This window comes from Magnusiomyces paraingens (assembly GCF_902498895.1).
Source record: "Magnusiomyces paraingens strain CBS 517.90 genome assembly, contig: contig3, whole genome shotgun sequence".
Taxonomy (NCBI): domain Eukaryota; kingdom Fungi; phylum Ascomycota; class Dipodascomycetes; order Dipodascales; family Dipodascaceae; genus Magnusiomyces; species Magnusiomyces paraingens.
In genome coordinates, this window is record NW_022474069.1 from 4,242,501 (window position 1) to 4,264,972 (window position 22,472).

General features: G+C 39.7%; 7 protein-coding genes across 7 annotated transcripts in view; 4 read left to right on the forward strand and 3 right to left on the reverse strand.

The window, feature by feature from the left end:
• Positions 1-576, forward strand: part of SAPINGB_P004601 (uncharacterized protein) — a gene marked incomplete at both ends in the record, with an annotated part of 3,668 nt that extends 3,092 nt beyond the window's left edge. The window contains one exon of the mRNA XM_031999316.1: positions 1-576. This exon is cut by the window's left edge and continues 2,789 nt beyond it. Coding sequence (XP_031855207.1) covers positions 1-576 — 576 coding nt within the window.
• A 284-nt stretch (positions 577-860) lies between these two features.
• On the reverse strand, positions 861-4,754 carry SAPINGB_P004602 (uncharacterized protein; the record flags this gene model as incomplete). Its single annotated transcript, XM_031999317.1, has 1 exon — positions 861-4,754. One exon carries the CDS (start codon positions 4,752-4,754, stop codon positions 861-863), a length of 3,894 nt encoding a protein of 1,297 aa, XP_031855208.1.
• A 497-nt stretch (positions 4,755-5,251) lies between these two features.
• SAPINGB_P004603 (uncharacterized protein) lies at positions 5,252-6,427 on the reverse strand (the record flags this gene model as incomplete). Its single annotated transcript, XM_031999318.1, has 1 exon — positions 5,252-6,427. The coding sequence occupies one exon, from the start codon at positions 6,425-6,427 to the stop codon at positions 5,252-5,254; it is 1,176 nt and encodes a 391-aa protein (XP_031855209.1).
• Positions 6,428-7,304: 877 nt separating this feature from the next.
• Positions 7,305-8,270, forward strand: SAPINGB_P004604 (uncharacterized protein; the record flags this gene model as incomplete). The annotated part of the gene is made up of 1 exon (XM_031999319.1): positions 7,305-8,270. One exon carries the CDS (start codon positions 7,305-7,307, stop codon positions 8,268-8,270), a length of 966 nt encoding a protein of 321 aa, XP_031855210.1.
• Positions 8,271-8,345: 75 nt separating this feature from the next.
• On the reverse strand, positions 8,346-12,173 carry SAPINGB_P004605 (uncharacterized protein; the record flags this gene model as incomplete). Its single annotated transcript, XM_031999320.1, has 2 exons — positions 8,346-12,106; positions 12,158-12,173. The coding sequence occupies 2 exons, from the start codon at positions 12,171-12,173 to the stop codon at positions 8,346-8,348; spliced, it is 3,777 nt and encodes a 1,258-aa protein (XP_031855211.1).
• A 1,304-nt stretch (positions 12,174-13,477) lies between these two features.
• SAPINGB_P004606 (uncharacterized protein) lies at positions 13,478-17,218 on the forward strand (the record flags this gene model as incomplete). Its single annotated transcript, XM_031999321.1, has 1 exon — positions 13,478-17,218. One exon carries the CDS (start codon positions 13,478-13,480, stop codon positions 17,216-17,218), a length of 3,741 nt encoding a protein of 1,246 aa, XP_031855212.1.
• A 1,400-nt stretch (positions 17,219-18,618) lies between these two features.
• SAPINGB_P004607 (uncharacterized protein) lies at positions 18,619-21,267 on the forward strand (the record flags this gene model as incomplete). The annotated part of the gene is made up of 2 exons (XM_031999322.1): positions 18,619-19,274; positions 20,070-21,267. The coding sequence occupies 2 exons, from the start codon at positions 18,619-18,621 to the stop codon at positions 21,265-21,267; spliced, it is 1,854 nt and encodes a 617-aa protein (XP_031855213.1).
• Between the last annotated feature and the right edge of the window lie 1,205 nt (positions 21,268-22,472).

The following is a 22,472-nucleotide window of genomic DNA, read 5'->3' on the forward strand; positions in this document are numbered from 1 at the left end:
GGATGTGCACTTTGGATGATGGCGGTGGTTGCTGGGACTGAGGAGGAGCAACAGCTTTTGCGCGACAACTTTCATGAATTGTACTCAAGAGTCCCCAAACATTCGCTCGGATATATGTTGGAATTTTGTGAGCTCATGTGGAAACTTAAGCCTGCACAGGGTACTACTGGAACTATTCGTAATGAGCAGTCAGTATCTGGTCAAACTAACATGTACAACAACAACAGTAACAACTCACGCCAAGATATGGCGTTCCGACCTGGACCCAATGGGATGCCATCGCAACTGCCACCTTTGGGATATAACCCAGTACAGGGTGGTCCTCAGCCAATGCTTGGGGACCAAATGTATACTGGAGCAAATGGGGAGTCTCACGATGGAGGGTTTTCGGCTGAAGAAAAGGAACAGCAGATGCTACGAGTAATTGTGGAAGCAATGCTGCGGCCTGGTGAAAGTACCATTGTGCCGGGGACTGATCGGATCAAACCCGAGTACCTGCGGCTATTTACAGAAATGTCTCGCCGGGATATGCTGGCCTTGATAGTGCACACATGCGGGCCATTCATTAGTATATAATTGAGGAGAGGTTTAAGTTAAAAGTGTGTATGTGTGTCTATGTGTGTCTATGTTTGCCATGATTTAATGAATGAAATGAATGAATGAATAAATAAATAAATAAATAAATAGATGAACATGAAGGATATTATACTAGCGTTTATAAAGAAGAATAGAAAAAAAGTCCGAATGAAATGATTAAAAAAAAAAGTTCTAAATAAATAAATAAATTAAAAAAAAAATAAAACGTCAAGAGCGTAGATGAAATCATTTTTTTTTTAAAAAAAAACCATAATTATGCATCATTAGCGACCCGTTTTGCGACGCACATAAGATATGCTATCCACCGACTCGTCAAAAACAGGATATGCCACGCCTTCCAGGAAACTCGAGACGTGCGATGATGACGATGAAGATCCAGAGGATCCTTCCTTAGATGTGGCCGCTACCATTGGCAGACTGCTGTTAGCAGCTCCTCCCTTCGAGCTACCAAAGGCTTTTCTTCCTGGATCAAACCGCGACACAGGTCTATGAGTGCTAAGTGAGGTTGCTTCGAGTGGCGGGGCGCCAGCCTGTTGCGGTTGGAATTGCGCTTGTTGTTGTTGTTGTTGCGGTTGCGGTGCGGCTTGCGCAAGATCTTGGTGGGCGCGAGATTGTTTCTGATCATGTAGTAAAACAATGGGCGGAGGCGGGATCTGTGTACGGCGTGGAGCCGGAGCCACTGAATCTGCTTGTTGTTGTTGTTGTTGTTGTTGTTGTAACTGTTGCTGTTGCTGTTGCTGTTGCTGTTGTTTTCTTTGTTTTTGTTTTTGTGGTTGTTGTTCTAGTCCAGTAACTGTAGCAGTAGCATGTCTAACAGTACTCCTGGTACGCGCCAACAATGATGACGCAGAGATCCGTGAGCGCAACGACTGGCGTGAGACACGCTCAGAAAGTGAGAGTGCTGCTGACCCTGAATGCATTTGGGTCCTGGCCACAGCTTTATTTTCCTCTTCATCTTCCTCATCATCGTCATCTGCAAGTCCATCGAAATGCCGAATGCTCACAGGCATTGAGAATGCAGCACTGGACGACGATCCACGCTTATGATGATGATGATGGTTATGACGGTGCTGGTGTAAAGCTATTGCAGATCCAGATCCAGAAGTAGTATATGCTGATATTGCAGACGGAGTTTGCGAAACATTAGCGTACATAACTGCCGGGTCTACAATGCCTCCTACCGAGTGAGTTGTCGAGGCAGCGGCTGGCAATGTTGAATAGTACTCATCTGATGAGTTGCCGGCCGAGTATATACTTGATGCAGTAGCTGAAGTAGAGACTGTTACGTGTTGGTGTTGGTGTTGGTGTGGTGGTGCCACCGAGTTGCCCGGCCGTGTATTTATGTATTGAGGATTATTCATCATGGCCATAGACTTTGGCATTGTCATCATCATCTTCAGATTATTATTATTCTTATTATTGTTGCGGTTACTATTGGGATTCTCATCTGCATCATCGTAGTACTCATCATCATCATCATCGTCATCATCATCATCATCATCATCGGAAGAGGAAGAAGAAGATGTGGAGTCGGATTCTGACTCGGAAAGTGGCATGATGGCACCGCGTCCCGGGGTCATATATTGACTAGGAGACAAAGACGACGAACCCGTCGACCGCACTGACGACGTCAAAGATGATGCGGCAGCTATGACACTGGTATTCAGTGGTAATACTGGGGGCAATGCTCCCGATCGGTACGCACTACTTGTACCTGAGACGTGGCGCTGTGAGCCACCAGCACTGCCGCTGCTACTACTGCGTGTTGTATAAATAGGTTGGTACGAGAAGGACGATGATCCGCTTGTGATACGTGATTGAGCAGCAGTTTTTGCTTCAGCAGCAGCAGCAAAAGGAGGTTGCGTTGAAATCTGCGACGGTGTTTTTTCTAAGATTGGGACTGTGGCTTGTATTTGTGTTTGTGTTTGTGCTTGTGCTTGTGCTTGTGCTTGTGTTTGTGTTTGTGCTTGTGTTGGTACTGGGACCGGGACTTGTGATGGAGTTGTGGCTGAGGGGTGGATATGCACGGGTATTGATGGGGGTATTTGGGCGGGAATTGGTGCCAGGGTATTATTAAACTGGATATCGATTGGTGACTGGGCCACCAGAGACATAGATGGGCCTGTGGCTCGTGGGAGGTGGGATCCCGGGACGTGTGCCATACCTGCGACGGTGCGCGGGTCTGTTGGCCGGGACGTGACGCCCGGAATATAGGCGATGGGAATAATGTGCGAAGCTGCGGGGTCTTGGCGGATACTATTAAGTTTAGTGTTTAAGGCTTGGCTAGTTGCTAGGCCTTGTTGCAGTTGTGTACGTTCGGGAACTGCCGCAGCAAGTGGTGGCCCGACACTGCTAGCACCACCAGACGGTTCTGGGAGATAATCGTCAATGATTTCTTCCGACGAAATGCTATGGTAAACTTCTGCAGGCCCAAACATCTTTTCGCGCTCAAGCTCATCTTGTGCTTGTCGAGCAACTTGTCGTTCGCGCGTGGCCTGAACCTGTTGTGCAAATGCATCTTCTTGTGCACCAATCCGGCGCAGCTGCTCATGCACCGGCAGAGACACAATGCTACTCATGGGTTTGTTATTAGTATCTTCACCAAAAGAAGAGCCTCCAAGAGGCTTGGGGAAACTAAGAAATGGCGGTTTAATTGCAAACATTCGTGTACTTTCAGATTCTTTGGCCGCGGCTGCTCGTGCAGCAGCATCATATTCATCAAGCTTACGCTGCGCGGCTGTTGCATGGGCCTGGAGTTGGGCATGAGCAGTGGGCCCTGCACCACCTGCAGCAGCAGCTGCTGCTACAGCTGTTGTTGTCGTTGCTGCAGTTTTTTGGCGGTGGGCAGCCGAGTTTGCCAGTTGTGCTTGCTCGAGCATCTGCATCTGTCGCAAAGTATTGCGCTGCTGTTCGTGCAGAGTTGAAGGGCTTCGTGATATGTTTGTTCCTGCGGTTGCAGGCTCAAGGAACTTGGGGTTGGCAATTGCGCCAGTTTTCTTTCGAGACCGGTGTTCAAATAGTGGTGCATCGGCTGCCAGTTGCTGGTCCATTATAAAAGTGTCCACAAACGTCGGGGGTTGTTGCTGTTGTTGCTGTTGCACATAACTATGAGGCCCGTCATCTACCAGTGATGTGACATATGCACCATTGGCAAACCCGGTAGGACCACCTGTCGAAGTCCGGGATACGCGGGACATTCCAAAAGTGCTGCTGCCACCACCAAATCCACTATTAGCAGCGGCAGCTGCAGCCGCAGCGCTTCCTCCGCCAGAACCATCTGGAGCTCTGGGGCCTTCTGGGCCAAACCCGATTGGGCTTAGTATCGGTTGGTTTTGGTCCTTTGTAGCAGCATATGGGTTGGGACCCACAGAGGGAGCTAATGGGAAGCCAGCTAGGGCACTGGTATCAACGCTATCTGTTGCAAAAGACGCAAACCCGGGCATCTTTTCGTCGAATGGGCTTGTTGCTGAAAGCCCTGGAGGAGCAGCTGGATCTCCTGTGGCGCGCCGACGCAGACGACGTTTATCGATGGGAGACTTTTCTGTGAAATCTTCGTTGCCAGTATTGGTAGGGGAAGAAGCTTGTGCAGCTGCAGTAGCTAGTTTACGGCGACGCAACCACCAAAAGAAGAAAAAGGCAAAGAATGATGCTAAAGCTACGCCGCCTACGGTTGCACCGATAATAGGCCCAATCATGGAGTTATCTTTAGTTGCAGGGGTAGCAGCTGACGATATTGCAGAAGATGATGATGCTGGTGAGGTTTGGGATGAAGAGGCGGAAGAGGTTGACTTTGGTCCGGAGATTCCACTAGTCACAATGGATTCATCGACACAAGAAACCTCGGGACAAGTGTCACAGGACTGTAGCGAGAGTGAGCATACCTGACCGCTCGGGCATACCGGACATGAGGGTGCAGTTGTCGGACACACGACGCATCCATTGGCTCCGCGGGTATATGAGGAAGTTGATGAAGTAGTTGATGAGGTAGTTGATGAGGTAGTTGATGAGGTAGTTGATGAGGAGGATGACGAGGATGACGACACGGCTTGCCGCACATAAAGTCTACGCAACGTGGAAGAGTCTTTGGTGAGGACTGGCGGGTGTCGTCGGTGCCTCCAGAACAGCGGGATGGGGGCAGGATCGGGCGGCGCAGACATGGACTTGTAGACATGAAAAGAGAGAGAAAAAGATAAGTAAGAAAAGAAAAGGATAAAAAAAAAAGAATCTTAGAGAAACAGTGAAATGGCGGGAAGAGCAAAAAAATAAAATAAAATAAAAAGAAGGTTTTGAACGGACGACACGAAACGTATCAAAGTCATACACGCGAGAGGGTAAAAAAAAAAAAAAAAGAAGTTTAAGTTACTATGCTCAGTACACTGACAAGTCTCCGAGAAAGGGCTTTTATTGAAACATCTCACAAGTGTCTCATTTAGGCGATGTGTAATATTTAAAAAGAAAAAGAAGAAGAAGACGAAAATAAAAAAAAAAAGTCTCGCGAGAATTCAATGCCTATCTTTAGTGCTTTGGTACTTCTATCTTATGCACTCATTCCAAAGTGAAATAAAAATAAAAAAAAAAAAAAACTAGCACTGCCGTATATTATAACTAAAAGTCTTTTTATGTCCATATCAGTTCATCATCATCATCATATACACTAAGCAAGTAAATCAACTAAAAGAACAACAAAAGAAACAAGCCACGGTGTGCGGCCATACAAGCCATTGGTAACTCCTTCATTCTTCTTTGCCTTAGTCGTCAGCGTCACCTCAACTGCCACTGTAATGCCACTAGCGTCTGTTGTTGTGACTGTTGCCACAGTTGTAGATACCTTCTTCTTTTTTGTCTTGCCAATCGATGTTGTCACCGTCACAGACTCAGTTACAGTATCTGCAGCTGCCATCGATGCAGCTACAGATGCAGCCACCATTTCATTGGGATCCATTTGGCCTCGTGGGCCAGTAATTTGTTCAAGCACACTTTCTGCAAGACTATCAACACTCTGTGCAGCATCATATTGTTGTGCTATAAAAGCACGCCCAGATGTTGCTAGACCCATATACACAGCTGGTGATGGGATTGAAAAAACAGAAGGATACTTTGTCTCAGTCCAAGTTGTATACTCATTAGTATAAACATATACCGTGGATTCATATTCAGTTTCGGTAATAGTTAAAGTTCCCTCAATTTCCCTCTTGGCAATTCTAACCGGAGGAGTATCAGAAGGCACCGGGAATCGAAGCGTACTAGACGTTGTAGACTGCGATGTCAAGACCAAGGCCGTGGTCAGGGTCAAAACTGTTGGTTCCGGGGTCGACGTTGTGACAATTTTCGTTGTGACGGTAACAACTAGGGGCCCTGAGGATGACGACTTTGTAGTAACTGGACCCACCGAAAAAGTGGGCGCCACGGCAGAAATAGCTGCAGATGCTGTAGAATTGACAAAAGCAGAACCAACAACAGAAGCAACAGAATCAACGCGTGGAGCTCGTACAACCTTGAGTTGGGCCTTGCAAGCATCGTTAAAAGCAACAAGGGCTTTTGGAGCATTGCCTCGGGGGCATGCTTGGTTGAGGCATTGCTCTACAATCTTACCATTGGCTGTACACATACATCCAAAGTCGGTGAACTCTTTGGGACATCCATGGGCAGTCTGGCCAACACAAGCGAGAAGACAAGCTGGAGGAGCTAGTGGAGCAACATTAGGGAATCGTGGATTTAGTAAAGGTTTTGAAGGAGGTGATCGACGGGGGGAATTGGCAGCAACGATAGAATCAACTGCGCATGTAAGCGCGCTGGAAAGAGCCAGGAAAAGGGCAAATTGAGCTTTCATTTTTTTTAAAGAGTGAATTTAATGAAGAAGAAGGAAAAAAAAACAATTAATTTCAAAGGAAAGTGTTGGCTTTTAATAGAAAAAAAAGTGTTTATTCAACAATCTCCCAGTTGCCTTGAAGGCTAACAGGATTCACAGTGTTGATATCATTATAGCTGCCAAAACAAGTAGCGAAATGGGATTTTATATTTAATAACTACCGGTTCAAATTTCGGCAGTTAAAAAGAAGATAGAAAAGAGAGAAAGAATGAAAAAAAAAGAAAGATAAAACTTGGTCAATGGAAGCGAAGTTAAACTAATTTATATTCTGTTTCTTGAAAAAATGTTTCGATTAATGCGCCCACGAGTTTCCACCTTGTGGGAAGGAATAACAAATTAGCGCAAGAAGGTTTGTGATGATGATCAACAATAATTCAACTTGAAGCCGTTATTTTAATCTTAGAAATCTGCTATAGTGGAACTTTTTTTTTGAGTTTAAAGTAAATCATAATTTTTCTTTTTTTTTTTTTTTTTTTTTTTAGAATAGAAAATAAATAATACATACACACACACAAAAAAAAAAAAAAAAAAAAAAGGCCCCCTCCAAATATACATTCGTAAGCCGCATTTGCAACATTGGAGAAAATGACTTCTTGATACGCAAAGTCACTTGAGATGGCGAGATGATCTGACGTCCCTGGATTTCCTTTTTTTTTTTTATCATTTGTAAGCCAGACTGATTTGTAAGACTCTGAGGACTATATAAATCAGTCAATTTTCTTAATCTCAATTGTTTCTTTATTATCTATTCAATCAATTCAGTTTTGTTTTGTTTTTCTTTTCTTTTCTTTATCATATCAATTTATACCAATTCATACCAATTCATACTTTATTCACAATGTCTACTCTTATCCAAACTTACCAAGAACCTCTCTCAACTCCTTCTCCTAAACCCTTCCCTAAAGATGTTTCTGTGCCTTTAAACTATCTTGCTTCCCAAGTACAAGACACTTATTACTATATCCGAGAACCTGCTCCAGGTCAGGCCCCCTCAAATGTCTCCCATGAACCCCATACTGTCCCTGTCAAAGACTTGCGTGTGGCTTCCAAGTCTGCAGCATTGAACCTTGAAACTTCTGGATTTGAACTTTTCGAAGATCCCTCTGCTCGCGAATGGTTCGATTATACTCTCTTTAATGATGATGCGCGTGTCGAAGCAGAATACTATCCACGCATTGAGGCCCTGCTACGTCGCAAGTTCCCAGATGCAAAGGAAATTGTAATCTTTGACCATACTATTCGCCGCAGAGACCCTACCACTGAAGATCAGGTTGGCGCAAGACAACCTGTCCAAGCTGTCCATGTCGATCAATCGCCTGCCGCAGCTCGTCAGCGTGTGCGCAGATACCGTGAGAAAATTGGTGATGCTCGTGCTTCAGACCCTCGCCCGAATTTCCAGCTAATCAACATTTGGCGGCCTCTTTTTGATGACCTTGAAGATAGTCCTCTTGCATTTGCTGATTTCCGTTCTATCAATTACAAACCTACCACTGCTCCTGGAGAACTTGAAAGTTTGGATGCCCCGCGTGAGCGTGGAGATTTGGCAGCCTCGGATCTCATCTATCCTGAGTTCCGAGGCCAAACTTTCCGCGTGCGGTATAACCCATCACATAAATGGTACTATATTCCTGATCAACGCACCGATGAAGTCACGCTTCTCAAGTGCTACGATTCTCGTGCCGAGCACGACCCTGAAAGTGGTATTGCGCTTTTTGCCCCGCACACATCTTTCACGAATCCTCTTGCTGGTCCCACTTCTCGTCTCCGTGAAAGTATTGAGATCCGTACTCTTATTTTTTTCTAAGCTTATAACATATATTGACAATTAGTTTTATATATATATATATATCATTATTATATATTTTACAAGTTAAATACATCAATGAAGACCAAGAAGCCTTAAAACAACGTAGGTCACAGCTCCTATAAATCGGAACGCTGCTAGACCTGCCACAGACCACAAAATAACTGTCAAGTAAACTTCTGTACGTACTGTACCGCCAATGCCCAGTGTGCCGCATGACGATGTGTCGTTGGTTGACGTAGTTTGACGTGCGGCAATAGCCACGGCTTTAATGTACTCGCCAACCGCACCAATACCTGAGGGAACCAAGTCCTTCTTTGTAAGCAACATATCAAGGGCCGTTTCTGTGATGGCTCTTTTTGAAGAAGAAGAAGAAGAAGAAGAAGAAGTGGAATCCGAGTCTGAGTTTTCAAAAGCGCTCCATCCAGCAACGTTCAAAACAACAATAATTAAAGCAAGATTACTAAAAATCCAAGCCAAAACTACAGTAGATCGAAACAAAGCATACCAGTCGGTAGTTTTAATTTTTTCTGGAACGACCACCTTTTCTTTAGGAGCAGGGGTGCTCAGGGTGTCGAGAGCCATGAGATAGGACGACTCAATAGCAGAAATATGTTGAGGGACTTGGAGTTCAATAATCTTATTGTCCTTGATTTTGACCACACCCAAATCCTTTTTGATTTTGTCATCACTTTTAGTACCCCAGGAAATGTCGTGAATGTTACAAAAGGCATACACATTGAGAACATTAATGTATGAAGGTGCAATTAGTAAGTACTGCAAAGAACTGGTGAGAATGTGCCAGGGGTCAAGGAACAACAACGATGACACAATGTAGAGTGCATAAGTGCTCATGAGCGACACTACAAGGTCGCGGAACAACGGATTGCGGAAAACAAATGAAATAGTGATGTGACCGCCACTGATGCATAAAGTGTAGATGATGGACTTGACAGAGATGTAGATGGAGGCAAAGAGTAGGTAAGCCATGAGAACTGCGAAGAATCCCACAACAAGAATGTAAAACCATTGAGTACCTTTAGGTCTGTTACCAAAGGAAAGAACAAAGATTGAGATGATTGATGCACAATAAATCCATAGGAAGATTTGGGCAAGTGCGGCGCCTGGGGAAAAGTTAAGCGCGGAGTCCGAAAGAGACCTTGTAAGAATATGAAAGACAAGGAAAAAGTTTCCAATGGCAAACCATGAGAAAATAATTGACACTGTTTGGTACAAAAACTCAATGGAAAGTACCAGCTTGCGTAAAAGATGGTGGCCTGAACGCGAGAGATGATACATGTGTGAGACGGAGTAGATGGCGGCGAAAAAGGAACCATTAAGCCAACGACGGCGCTGCAGAACGAGCTCCGAAAGGTGTTCAGGGACATCAGTGGTTGCGTGAGCAGATTTGACATAACGCAAGATCCAGCGCTCTCCGCGCTTGGTGATTAACTCAAAACATAAAATACGGTCTTCAGCCAAGTACATATTGGCCGTAAAGATACCTGCACTTTTGCCACGCAGCTTCTCGGTTTCTCCCTTAAAGTACTGTCCAAGTGGAGAGTCACGCAAAAGCGGGTCAGTGCCAATGGGGTCGTAAGCACGCACAGCTTCTGCTCCAGGCTCTTCCCCCGGGTCTTGCATAGGCCCACGGGCACCTTCAGAAGGGACTTTTTGTAGAGGTCCCTCATTATCAAGGTCTTCGGGTGCAATTCCGTCTAGGCCGTTGATGTTGATCAATGCCAGGTACCGGTAAGCTGAGAAAGCACCTGGTAGCACAGTGATGAAACCACAGACAGACTCCATGGGTTTGTCTAGAATGTTTGACATTTTGTACTCAAAGTTTTGGGCAGCCACAAGCGGATTAGTAAGCAGTTTGCGCCAACCTTTACCCAGGCCTGCTCGGATCTCGCCGCACGCACCGCCCACGAACGGGTCACGCTCAAAAGCGCTCCAGATCTGGTAAATGGCATGGTCACTTGGAACCGTTCCTGCGTCGATGAGCATGCAAATTTTTGGACGCAGAATTTTGGAGAAGCCTTGGAAGAACCATCTATGGGAATTGATTTTGCCCTTGTTGTGTTCCTTAACACAGAAGATGTACTGCATGGGGAAACGCATTGTTTTAAAAGTGACGGTGTTTTTAATGTCTTTGACTCCGAGAATCGTCGAGTATTCATATAAATGGGCCTTGACCTCGTCATCACCAACCATATTTTGAGACACGTCTGATTGAAACACTCCGAGGCGTTCCATGAGCATACGCGAGCGTGGATTAAGGTTATCACGGCCATCTGCCACGACACAGACAACAATTTTAAGCCAGGATTCGACACCCCAAGGGGCCGACTTGCGCTTGGAAAAAAACTCAATGTTACGAGCAATTCCCTGGAGTGTGCGGGCTAGAAGAATTTCATTTTCGTTATAGAGGGTGACACAAATAAAGATTTCAGTTTGACGAGTATGGTCGTACCATTGTTGGCGTAATGAGAATTTAGAAAAGAAGGTTTCTGGTTCACATGTGACAGCTGAGTATCTCATGTATTGAAATTCGCGTGGTTCTTCCAGTTTTTTGGGTAATGAAGCTGGAGGTTCTTCGCCAGCCGCTTTTGCAGCAGCCACGGAAGCCTTATGCGCATTTTCGAGATATGTACGGAATTCACGACGAATGTGCAAAGAAATGGGACAGTCCATGACAAGCGCACCATGGAAAAGCACCATGATAGCATTATCTTGGGGGCGCAGTCCTGGTGGTGGGCCCGGAGGTAGTGAAGGGCCCTGTTGAATGGGTGGAGGCCCATACATTTGTGGGCCTTGGGGTTGGATGAGCTGAGTATCAGAAGCCATGGCATATTGCTGGGGTGGGATGACGGGCATTTCGGGCATGATCTGGTGGTTTTCGGAGTCACCGGGGTACTGTTGGGGCTCTGGCATGTGTGTGATTTCCCCCTCGGGTGGAGCCCGTTGGGGTGACGACTCCAAAAGCGTTTCATCATCTTCATCTGGCCGGTAGTTTGGCATGTACGAATTGACTTGGTAGTTGTCACCTGGGGCCATAGGGAAAGGCATGAAGTCATAGTCATCATCATCGTCGTCATCGTCTTCATTATTGTTATTATTTTGATTACGGCCAAGTTGAGCTCCTACATAGTAGTTGTGGATTTCATCATTATCAAATCTGACAGTAGGCTGTGGCGGATCAAACTCTGGAGATGCTGCGCCTCGCGGGGTTGGAGTACTGGGATCCGGCGAGTATGGGTTGTAGGAGGTATCAACGGCATCAAAGGCAGCAGGGGCACGTGGACGTGGGCGTGGAGACATGTGAAGAAAAGTTGGGAAGTGTTGATTAGGATGTGCTGGGGCAGCTTCGGGCATGGTCATGTCGTGAAGCAGGTATGATTCCGGAGCATCCTGGATGGCTGTGCTGCCTTGGTCGAGGTAGGAGAGCCTATGATCAGGGAACCGTAATGGTGAAGAAGCAGCTGGTACAGGAGCTGTTAGGGGGTTTGTTTGAAGAGTAGATTGTTGTTGTTGTTGTTGTTGTTGTTGTTGTTGCTGTTGCTGTCGTTGTTGTTGTTGCTGTCGTTGCTGTTGCTGTTGTGGAGGTTCCGGGGTCCCGGAAACGACACCTGGGGGGTCATAGTAGTAGTCATCGACATCATGGTGAGGTTCGTAAGGATTATTATCTGGAGCGTAATGATGTTGGGCCTGTTCAAACTGTTGACGGTCGTATTCAGAGCGTGATATTTCTGTAATATCGTTATCTTCACCGGGTTCATAGACATGGTACGGACCATCTTCTCCGTCGTCGCCATCCTGTTCTGGACGGCGGTATCCTTGAGATGAGAGAGTTAGATGTGGACATAAATGAAGGGACTAAAGCATACCGTTATGGCGATCCATTTAGTGGATAGATGAAGTTTTATGTATATATATATCTGAATATAAATATAAATATAAATATATTAAGGGATATTTTTAAGAATAAAATAAAAAAAAAAAGCAAATGAAATCTTTTTTTTTTTTTTTTCAAATGTTTTTTATATTTTTAGGAGGTTTTATTTTTAAAAAAAAAACATTTAAAGGATTTTTTTTTTTTTAGGGGTCGTCGCGTTTTTATTATTTGTTTATTTTGGTTTTCAACAACAGCCATCCCCCTCTCCCTCCAAAATAAGGCTAAAAGTAAACAAATGGGGTCCCAGCAACCTGGAAAAGAAAAGAAAAAAATAAATAAATAAATAAAGAAGAATATGAAAAAGGAAGAATAGGGGATGAAAGAATAATAAAAAAAGAAAAAGAAGAAGAAGTTGTTATATTTAATTTTTTATTTATTTATTTTATTTATTTGAAAAGTTGTTTTTTTAAAATTGTTTTAAAATATTTAAATTTATTTCTAAAAAATATATATATATATATATATATTTTTTTTTTTTTGATTTTTTTAATATTTTGATTTTGATATTTCAAGTGTTTGATTTATTTTTAAAACTTGACGCGTTTAACTAATTTATTAAATATTTATTTAAATAATTGACGCGTTATACGTGTATATTTCGCGTAATTTTTAGAATGAGGCTCATTTAGATTACTAATTAATTAACTAAACTTATTTATACAGCCGCATTATCACATGACTATAAACTTTATTATTTTTAGATAACTTTTCTTACTAATAAACTACTTGATATTACTAATAACTTAACCGCATTTACACGTGATTTTTTTGCGATGCTTAGCAGCTGAAATCCTTTTTTTTTTTTTTTTTTTTTTTTTTTTTTTTTTCTTGGCTATTTTTTATATTTTATTAATCTATAAAACCCTAACCCTTTTAAATCGCCTTAACAAATATATATATATATATATATATATATATATAAAATTGGTTATTATATAGTTAAATAAATAACAATAAAAATAATAATGCCTCGTCTCCGCAATTTTGACAAGCCCCAATATATTTATTTCACACTTAACCAACTAACCAACTTATTAACTTGCATATACACAAACACACACACACATTTTTTTTTAAAACTTCTTTTTTTTTTTTCTTCTTCTTTTTTATTTACTTTATTTTTTTTTTTTTTCAACTATTTGATTTTTGAAAAATTTCACTTTTTTATTCTTATCTTATATTTTATCTTATATTTTATCATTATCATCATCTATCTTATCATCCCCCTTCTTCCATTTTTTTTCATGCTACAATGCCACCTTCATTCACCTCAATGATCATTGCATCGCCTGAGGTTTCTCCAGATAACTCGCCTGTTCTAACAAATTTGGCCACTGAATCGACTGACCCTTTGCATATTCCTACAACTTTGGCCCCGCTCTCTCCAACCCACCCGTCATTTATTCCAGGCAGAATCTCATCACCGTTGTCCATTTCAACAACTCCAACAACAATCGACTCTAGAAATAGCCCACAACCTCAGCTGCAACCTCAGCTGCAACCTGCATTTGTTGAACCACAAGAAACTTTAAAACACCCTCCTTCAACTTTTGCTCTAACCGCTGCAATCACAGCTTTAGCCACTACTACTACTACTACTACTACTACTACTACTACTACTACTCCACCACCAACCCTATCCTTGCCTCTTCCTTCCAAAGTAACTCCTCCTCCTATATTGTCGCGTGCTCATTCTACGCCATCTGTAAGGCGGCCTATCCCTCTTAATGCAACTGCTGCAGTGGCTGCAAACATTGCCGCTACAGGATTCCCTCACTCGGGGCTCATGTCCCCCACATCGTCATCACCTTCACCATCAATCACACGTCACACGTCAACTTCGTCTCGACATAAGAACCGGTCCTCCTCTATTTCCAGGCATGCGTCAACGTCCTCTCGTAGAGGAACATCACCAATATCTGGACTGCTTAGATCCTCAAGCCAGAGACCTAACCGTGTCCACACAGACCCCATTACTGTGATGGACTCGTGTCGTCCAACAACAATCAAGAGAACATTAAAAAATAGCCTGACTTTCCCATTGGACCCATTGACGTCATCATCAACAGAATCCCTAGACTCTCGCAAATCGTCCCTAGGGTCGCTGTTGGGCTCACCTACCTCTCCAATTACATTGTTCACGCCTGTGGAAGAGGGTGGCAGGTCAATTGTACTACACCAACCTCAGGGAGGCCTTCACCCATGTCAGGAAATTACAATTTCGGCAAGGTTGTATGAGGGAATTACAATGTATCGAGTAACACACAAAAAAGTTAAACCACGAACCATCAAGTTGCATCCGCGTGGAACAACTTTTGTGATTTCATGGGAGGACGACAAGGAATCTTCGACTTTTGACCTTGATGATATCACAGGAATTAGATTGGGCCATATGGCCAAGTATTACCAGAACGAGTTGTGTAAGAAAAAATCACAACCAGAAGATTATAACAAGTGGATCACAATTGTCTACTCTCCATCATTAAATGCTCCTGGATATAAAGACAATAAGATTGTAAGAGAGTTGCATGTTGTTGCTGAGAACCAGAGAGACTTTGAGTTATTTTCAAGAACCATTATTAATTTGTGTGCATTTCGGCAGCATGCAGATTCAATTTTAGATTTGGATCCCAGTGTCATTGAATCAGAGTGGAGCCAATTGCAAATTCTAGAGTTACCTAGTGACAAGGTAGATGAATTATTGTTAAAGCACAATATTCATTGTTCGAAAAGTTTCCTGGACAGAAAGAAGCGCGAGGCTAATGGAATGAAGCAAACTTTTTCTTCAAAGGAGTTTGTCAAACTTCTTGATTTGTTAAATGAGCGGCCTGAAATTAACCGAGTATGGGAGGCTCATAAAGATACTGAAAATGGAATGACATTCCAAGCATTTGTTGAGTTTTGTCGAAATTCCCAAGGAATGGAAGTTACTTTGGAGGACTTTGAAAAATACGAGGCAAATGGAGTGTTGAATGCACGAGGGTTATTACGATTTTTAGAGTCGTTACCATTGGTTGACCCGCCCAAGCAGGACTTGACGCGTGGGATCCACAATTATTTTATTTCATCGTCGCACAACACTTACTTGCCAGGGTGGCAGGTAATGTCTTATTCGTCGCCAGAGCCATATGTGCGGGGGTTGCTGGACAAATGTCGGTGTGTTGAGATTGATGTTTGGGATGGAGTCACTGGTCCGATAGTAACACATGGTCGTACATGGACTTCAGCTGTTGAATTTTCATCTGTTGTTCATGCAATCAATGAGTTTGCATTTGTTGAGTCACGGTTGCCTGTGATTTTATCATTTGAGATTCATTGTAGTGGAGAGAACCAGGTGAAGATGGTTAAGATTATGAAGGATGTTTTTGGAGATAAGTTAGTGACTCGAGTTGGTGGAGGAGGAGGAGGAGGAGGAACTGTACAAGGCTCTGAGAGCCAGGAGATACAAATGCCACATTCCTATTATCGTCCTGCGCCTGAGGATCTGCTTGATAAAATCTTGGTTAAAGTAAAAGCAGCTTCTGGGGCTAATCAACGTAAATGGAGTGTTGGGCAGAATTTTGGGCAAGAAATTAGTGGTGGGGCTAGTATTGTTAGTAATACAGTTGATAGCGATTCTAGTGGAGATGAAAAGGGGACAAGTACTACAACGGCAACATTTACAGTAACAACAGCAACAACAACAACATCATCATCAGCATCAACATCAACAACAATTTCAGGACCGAAAAAAAAGGAAGTGAAGAGCAAGATTACACCTGAGCTTGGGAGTCTTGGTGTTTATTTTCAAGGAGTCAAGTTTAGAGGCTTCAACACTGCGGAGACTAAGATGGTATCACATATTTTTTCATTTAATGACGCCAAAGTCAATGCCATTATTTTGAACAAGGACAATGCTAATGGGGCAGGTCGTGAGGAGGGTCTATTTATTAACCACAATAAGGGATTTTTTTCTCGGGTGTATCCACATAATTTGCGGATTAGTAGCAGCAACTATGATCCTATTCCATATTGGCGACGGGGGGTACAGATGGTAGCATTGAATTGGCAAAATTGTGATACTTCGAAGCAGTTGAATGATGCTATGTTTGAGGGCACGGATGGGTTTGTTTTGAAACCTGAGTGTGAGCAAACTCGGCAGCAAAAACGACGACGACGAGTAGTTGTTGAAGTTTTGTCATTGAGACATTTACCTCGGCCGCCATTTATTGAGAAGAAGCTATCAGTTGATGGGGGGAATAATGGAGGAGGAGGAATTGAAAGGGAAGTTGGTGATGATGAAAAGTTAGGGTTGAATGATATGATGATGACGACTAATGGGATTGTTGTTTCTTTAGAGTTGTTTGGGACAGTTGAGCAACAGAATTATTTACCTAAAGAGAGTAAGGGAGAAGGATTAAGAAAGGTATTGATGGGGAGTAGCCGAACTGGAGCCAAGTGTGATCCTGAGAAGATTTCACGAGCAGATCCAGTTTGGTATAGCAAGCCTATTCGGAACAATACGTTTAATGCTGAGTGGGGGGATAAAGACCGGTGGGTTGTTTTAGGTATTGCTGGTAATTCTAATGAAGAGGAAGTAGGGCGACGGGTGAGTGTTCAGCATAAGAGTGGGCTTCTTTTAGAGGGCAATAGATGGACAAGTTCTGTTATTAGTTGTGAAGATTATGGGTATGCCTTTATTCGGTTTGGAGTGCGGATGTGTAAGGATACTCCAACTGCTGGGTCCAAAGTAAAGGTGAAAAAGGGAGTTGGGATAGGGATAGGGATAGGGATTGGAGATGAGATTGTGAGTGTTATTGATGGGAATGAAATGGATTGTGATGGTGCACTTGTTGGATCGTACATGGCACGAGTGGCTGGATTGACGAAGGGATACCGGCACGTGCCTTTACGGGACCCGGTTCGAGGGGAGTATAAGCGAGCGCGGCTGTTTGTGCGGCTGTGGCAAGAGGAGGAGGATACTGATGGTAAATGGAAAGAGGTTACTAAGTAATTTTTTGTTATTGTATAGTAATTTACTAGTAAGATTAAATGTATATTCTTTTATTTTTTTTATTTTTTTTATTTTATTTTATTTTATTTTTTTTATTTTTATTATTTTTATTATTTTTATTTTATTTTATATTTTTATATTTTTATGTTTTGTTTCAGCTTAAAAAATATAATACAAATATAATAATAATTTTGGCATGCAAAAAAAAAAAAAAAAAAAAAAAAAAATATTTTTAATAATAGTTATTTTTTGTTGTATAATGATGAAAAAAATAAATAAAATAAATAAAATAAAATAAAAAGTGGCGCCACTCCAAGGCTTGAATATTGATACTAGTAGTACTAGTAGTAATAGTATTATAATACTAATATTAGTATTAGTATTGATAAATTAAATTTATATATATAAGATATATTAGAAGTTGAACATTAATTTTTGTAAAGATTTGATTTTGTTAAATATTAATGTTGTTAGATTGTGGTATTTTATAATTTTAAATTTTAAATTTTAAATTTTAAATTTTAAATTTAATAGAATAATTTTAATATATGTGTGTGTGTGTGTGTATGTGTGTGTGTGTGTGTGTGTGTGTGTGTGTGTGTGTGTGTGAGTGAGAGAGAAAAAGATGGGATGGGATGGGATTTAACAGAAGAGAAAAAAAAATAAAAAAATAAAAAAAAAATACGAGGTTTAAATTTTAAATTAACTATTTAGTTAAGTTATTGTTAAAGTAAAATTTAGTTTGTGTATAATAAAAGTTAATTAAATAAATAAATAAATAAAAAATTTAAAATTGTTGCCGCCCTTATTGTTTCTTTTGCCTTCCCTAATATTTGGGTTGGGTTGTTGTTGCTTGTTGTTGTCACTAAGAAATTTCTTTTAGAAAAACCTCAGCATTTGCATTCTTTTTTTTTTTTTTCTTTTCTTTTCTTTCTTTTCTCCTTTTTTTTTTTTTTTTTTTTCATTCCTATTTCTATCAAATCCATCCAATCCTAAAATTTTATATCAATATATCATCATCATTCATCATCAATTTATCAACTTAATTTTTTTTTTTTTTTTTTTTTTTTTTAGTATTTTAATTATAAACCTTTTTTTTTTTTTTTTTTTTTTACTAAATTATAATTACTTCTATATGGAATTTTTTTTTTATTTTTTTGAACAATTCTAATATATATATATATAATAGATAAAACCAAAAAAAAAAAACAACAACCCACTTACTTCCCCATAGAAAGAAAAAAAAAATAATACAAACTACATCTCTTTCTTTCTTTCTTTCTTTCTTAACATCATAGACTTAAAATACCCATTTTCATTTATTTAATAGTAATAATATCAAAAAAAATATTAAATAAAAAAAAAAAGCAATCAAAAAAAAAATATATATATACACAAAAATGTCAAACTATTATCAAGAATCAACACCTACAGCAGCTGCTCGTCAACGTCTAGCTCATTATACTTCTCAACCCCAGCTTCTACCAGGACAACCCTCACAACCGTCTTTACATCATCATCATTTGGCTTCCATACCACAACGTATGCCTTCAATCAATGAGCTTGCTCGACGGTCATCATCATCATCATCATCTTCTTCTTCTTCTTCTAGTCATCATCATCACCATCACAGACAAAGTTCCAGTAATTTATCTGGTTCTCATCACTCATCATCCTCATCGTCATCTTCTTCATCTTCTTCTTCTTCAAGGCAAAAACCTCCAGTAGACGGATTAGTCTCTCCTACAATTTTGCCAGTTCCTCATGCTTTACAACTTCAACATCAACAATCTCAATATCTTTTGGGTCAGCAACAACTACAACAACAACAACAATATCAGCAGCAGCAGCAGCAGCAGCAGCAACACCAACTACTACAACAGCAACAACAACTACTTCCAGGCCAAGTACCTCCTCCACCACTACTCCACTCATCATCATCATCATCATCAGCTTCAGCTTCAGCTTCTCCAGTTTCTCCAGCGTCTGCAACTTCTCCTGGAGGTTCTTCATCTGCAGTATCTCCATCGTCTGCAGTTCCTGGTGATCGCAGAAAGTAAGTAAAATTATGATTTTTATTTTATTTTATTTTTTTAAAAAAAATTGTGGATGAGTTTTTTTTTATTTATTTATTTATTTATTATCTCTCTTTGTGTGGTTCTTTGTGGCGAGGCCTTTTTTTTTTTTTTTAACAGTGCAAAAATAATTATAATAAATAATTATATTAATTATTGTTATTATAATTATTTATTATAATTATTCAAAAATAAAAAATTATAAAAAAAAAAAAAAAAGACATTTAATTTTTTTTTTTTTTTTTTTTTTTTTTTTTTGATATCTTGTTGTATTTTTGTTTTTTGTGCTTTCTCGATATCAAATCACTTTTTAAAAGGTTCCTTAAAATAAAATAAAAAAAAAGTGGTCCCACCCTTTTTAAAAAAAAAAAAAAAAAAAAAAAAGAAACAAACAGCGCATCTCATCCCATCGCCTTTTTTTTTTTTTCCTGCGCCATCATCAAATTCATCAAATTCATCGAATTCATCATCATCTTTTTTTTTTTTTTTTTCACCATCTTCACCAAAAGTTTCATCTAAAAAAAAAAAAAACACTCACTAAAAATTCACATTTTTGTGCTCATCGCCTTATTTGTCCTTTTTTGTCTACATACACACACACATCACACTTGTTTTCATTTTAATATTGCTGCATTTGTACTATGCACTAATAAAAAATACCACTACCAAGCATACCTAATAAATAATAATAAAAATTATATTAAAATAATTATTATTATTATGTCCACACTATCAATATCATCATCATCATATACTAATCATACATTCCATTATAGAACTCCCGCTTCTTGGGACCCTCATGACGATGTCATGCTTCGTCACCTAAAGGAAGAAAAAAAATTAGGATGGAAAGAAATCGCAGCTTACTTTCCAAATAGAACAACAAACGCTTGCCAATTTCGTTGGCGTAGATTGGTTTCAGGAACCCTCAGATCATCATCCTCTTCAGCATCTCTAGCACAAGGTGTCCCCCCACCTACCCAACAAGCATCAATCGGCCACCATGGAATGGACCAATACTATCCACATCCTTCCTTTTCTCCCTCTGTCTCACCAGCCCCTCCTTCTTCTTCTTCTTCTTCTTCTTCTTCTTCAAGTCATAATCATCATCACCATCATCACCATGATAGACCTCGTTCAATCTCCACTTCTGCATCATCTGCTTCTTTATCATCATCTTCTTCTTCATCTTCTTCCTCTCACCGCATGCTCAAACACCACGCTACTTCTTCAACCTTAAGTTCTCATTATGCAAACGGATCATACCCTGATAGACCCTGGTCCCGCGAAGAAGATGAACTCATTGCAAAACGTACCGATCTTAGACCAGATGAATTGGCTCTACTTTTAAATGGCCGCTCAGAACAAGAAATTTTAACAAGACGAGCACATTTAGCAACTCGTTCTCATAGACACAGACATTCTTCTTCTTCATCTTCTTCATCTTCATCTTCGTCAACATTAATACCATCTGCATCTACATCTGCTTTACCACCTCTTAGAGAAGGTTTATCTGCTCATGGACTTCCTCCACTTTCGGCCTTGGCTCCTGGAGCATCCCATTCTTCTCGTCATTCTTCTTCTTCTTCTTCTTCCCGTCACTCTTCATCTTCATCTTCTTCTGCAATGAAGCGCGCTAAATCGGAAGCTTCTTTTGATGGTTCACGACTCCCTCCACCAATGGTCCAGCCTCTTTCTGGAAGTCAAGGGTATCCTCAATATACCCAACAATATGCAGGAATGTCCCCATTACAACAGCAGCAGCAGCAGCAGCAGCAGCAGCAACAATATCAATATCAACAGCAGCAGCAGTATCAACAACAACAACAACAACAAATGCAGCAGCAGTATGGACAAGACCAAATCCCAGCTAATGTGGCATCATCTGGACGATATTACGATCCAACCAGAGGAACATATCTTCCACAACCCCCGTCGTCATCTGCGCAACAACAAGGAACTTATTACAGATGAAAAAGTTAAATAAATTAGTATTAAGTATGCTTACATTTATTGATAAGCAAGAGGAATGTATGGTTTTTTTTTAAGGGCTTTACGGGGGGGAAGGTTTTTTTCTTTTTTTTTTTTGACATTTCAAAAAGATAAAGAAAAAAAAATGATTAATGAAAAGAGTTAATATAATTTCAAAAAAATGTATATAAGCATTTGTATCTATTATATATATATATATATATATATATAATATCCATTCATAATTTATTGTATAATTCACTTAAATCTTGCTTGATTAAATAAAGTCTTGTTTTTAAATATATATATGGCACAAAGGGGATTTTTTTTTGTTCTTTCACAAAGAATTTCCATAAGCCATTATATATATATAAATATATTTTATAAATTTATATTTTTTTTTTATAAATGAAAAAACGATATATATACATTTTTTTTTTATTTAAGGTTCATTTTTTTTTTTTTTTTTTTGTTATTTCAAACGACTGTGCGTGCGATACAGGGCATGTGTCTAAAAGATTTTATGACTTGAAAAAAAAAAAAAATAAATAAATATGTACAAAAAGTTATAATAATTATATAATTATGTATCCAAAAATAAAAAGAAATCAAAACATATATAAAAAAGAAATTAATATATATATATATTTATTTATTTATTTTTTTTATTTATTTATTTATATTTTTATATTTTTCAAAAGAGAAGTGCGTACTTTGATAATCAAAGTTTGAAATCGTTTTTTTTTTTTTCTTTCTTTTTTTTTGTGTATATTTTTGTGTGAATTTGTTTATATTTTTTTTTTTTTCTTTTTAACGCTTTGAACTTAAACGATAATAAAAAAAAAAAAAAAATACTTTACAAAGTTTATGATATTTTCATTTTTTTTTTATATTATATATAAAAAAATTCTTATTTTGACACTTCTGGACATTTATTTTTTTTGTTTTTCTCTTTCTCTCTAATGTAAAGGGATTGCTCGTACGTTTATTGTACAAAAACGAAGTTTTTTTTTTTTTTTTTTAAATCTCACGATATTATTATTATTATTATTATTATTATTATTAGTAATACTACTAATAATTGCATTTTAATATTTTTTTTTTATTTTTATTTTTAATGATATAAATTATTATTATTTAAACATTTCTGTTTGCTCATCGGCGGGATTGCTCATCTCATACTGGTTTTTTTTTTTTTTTTTTTTTTG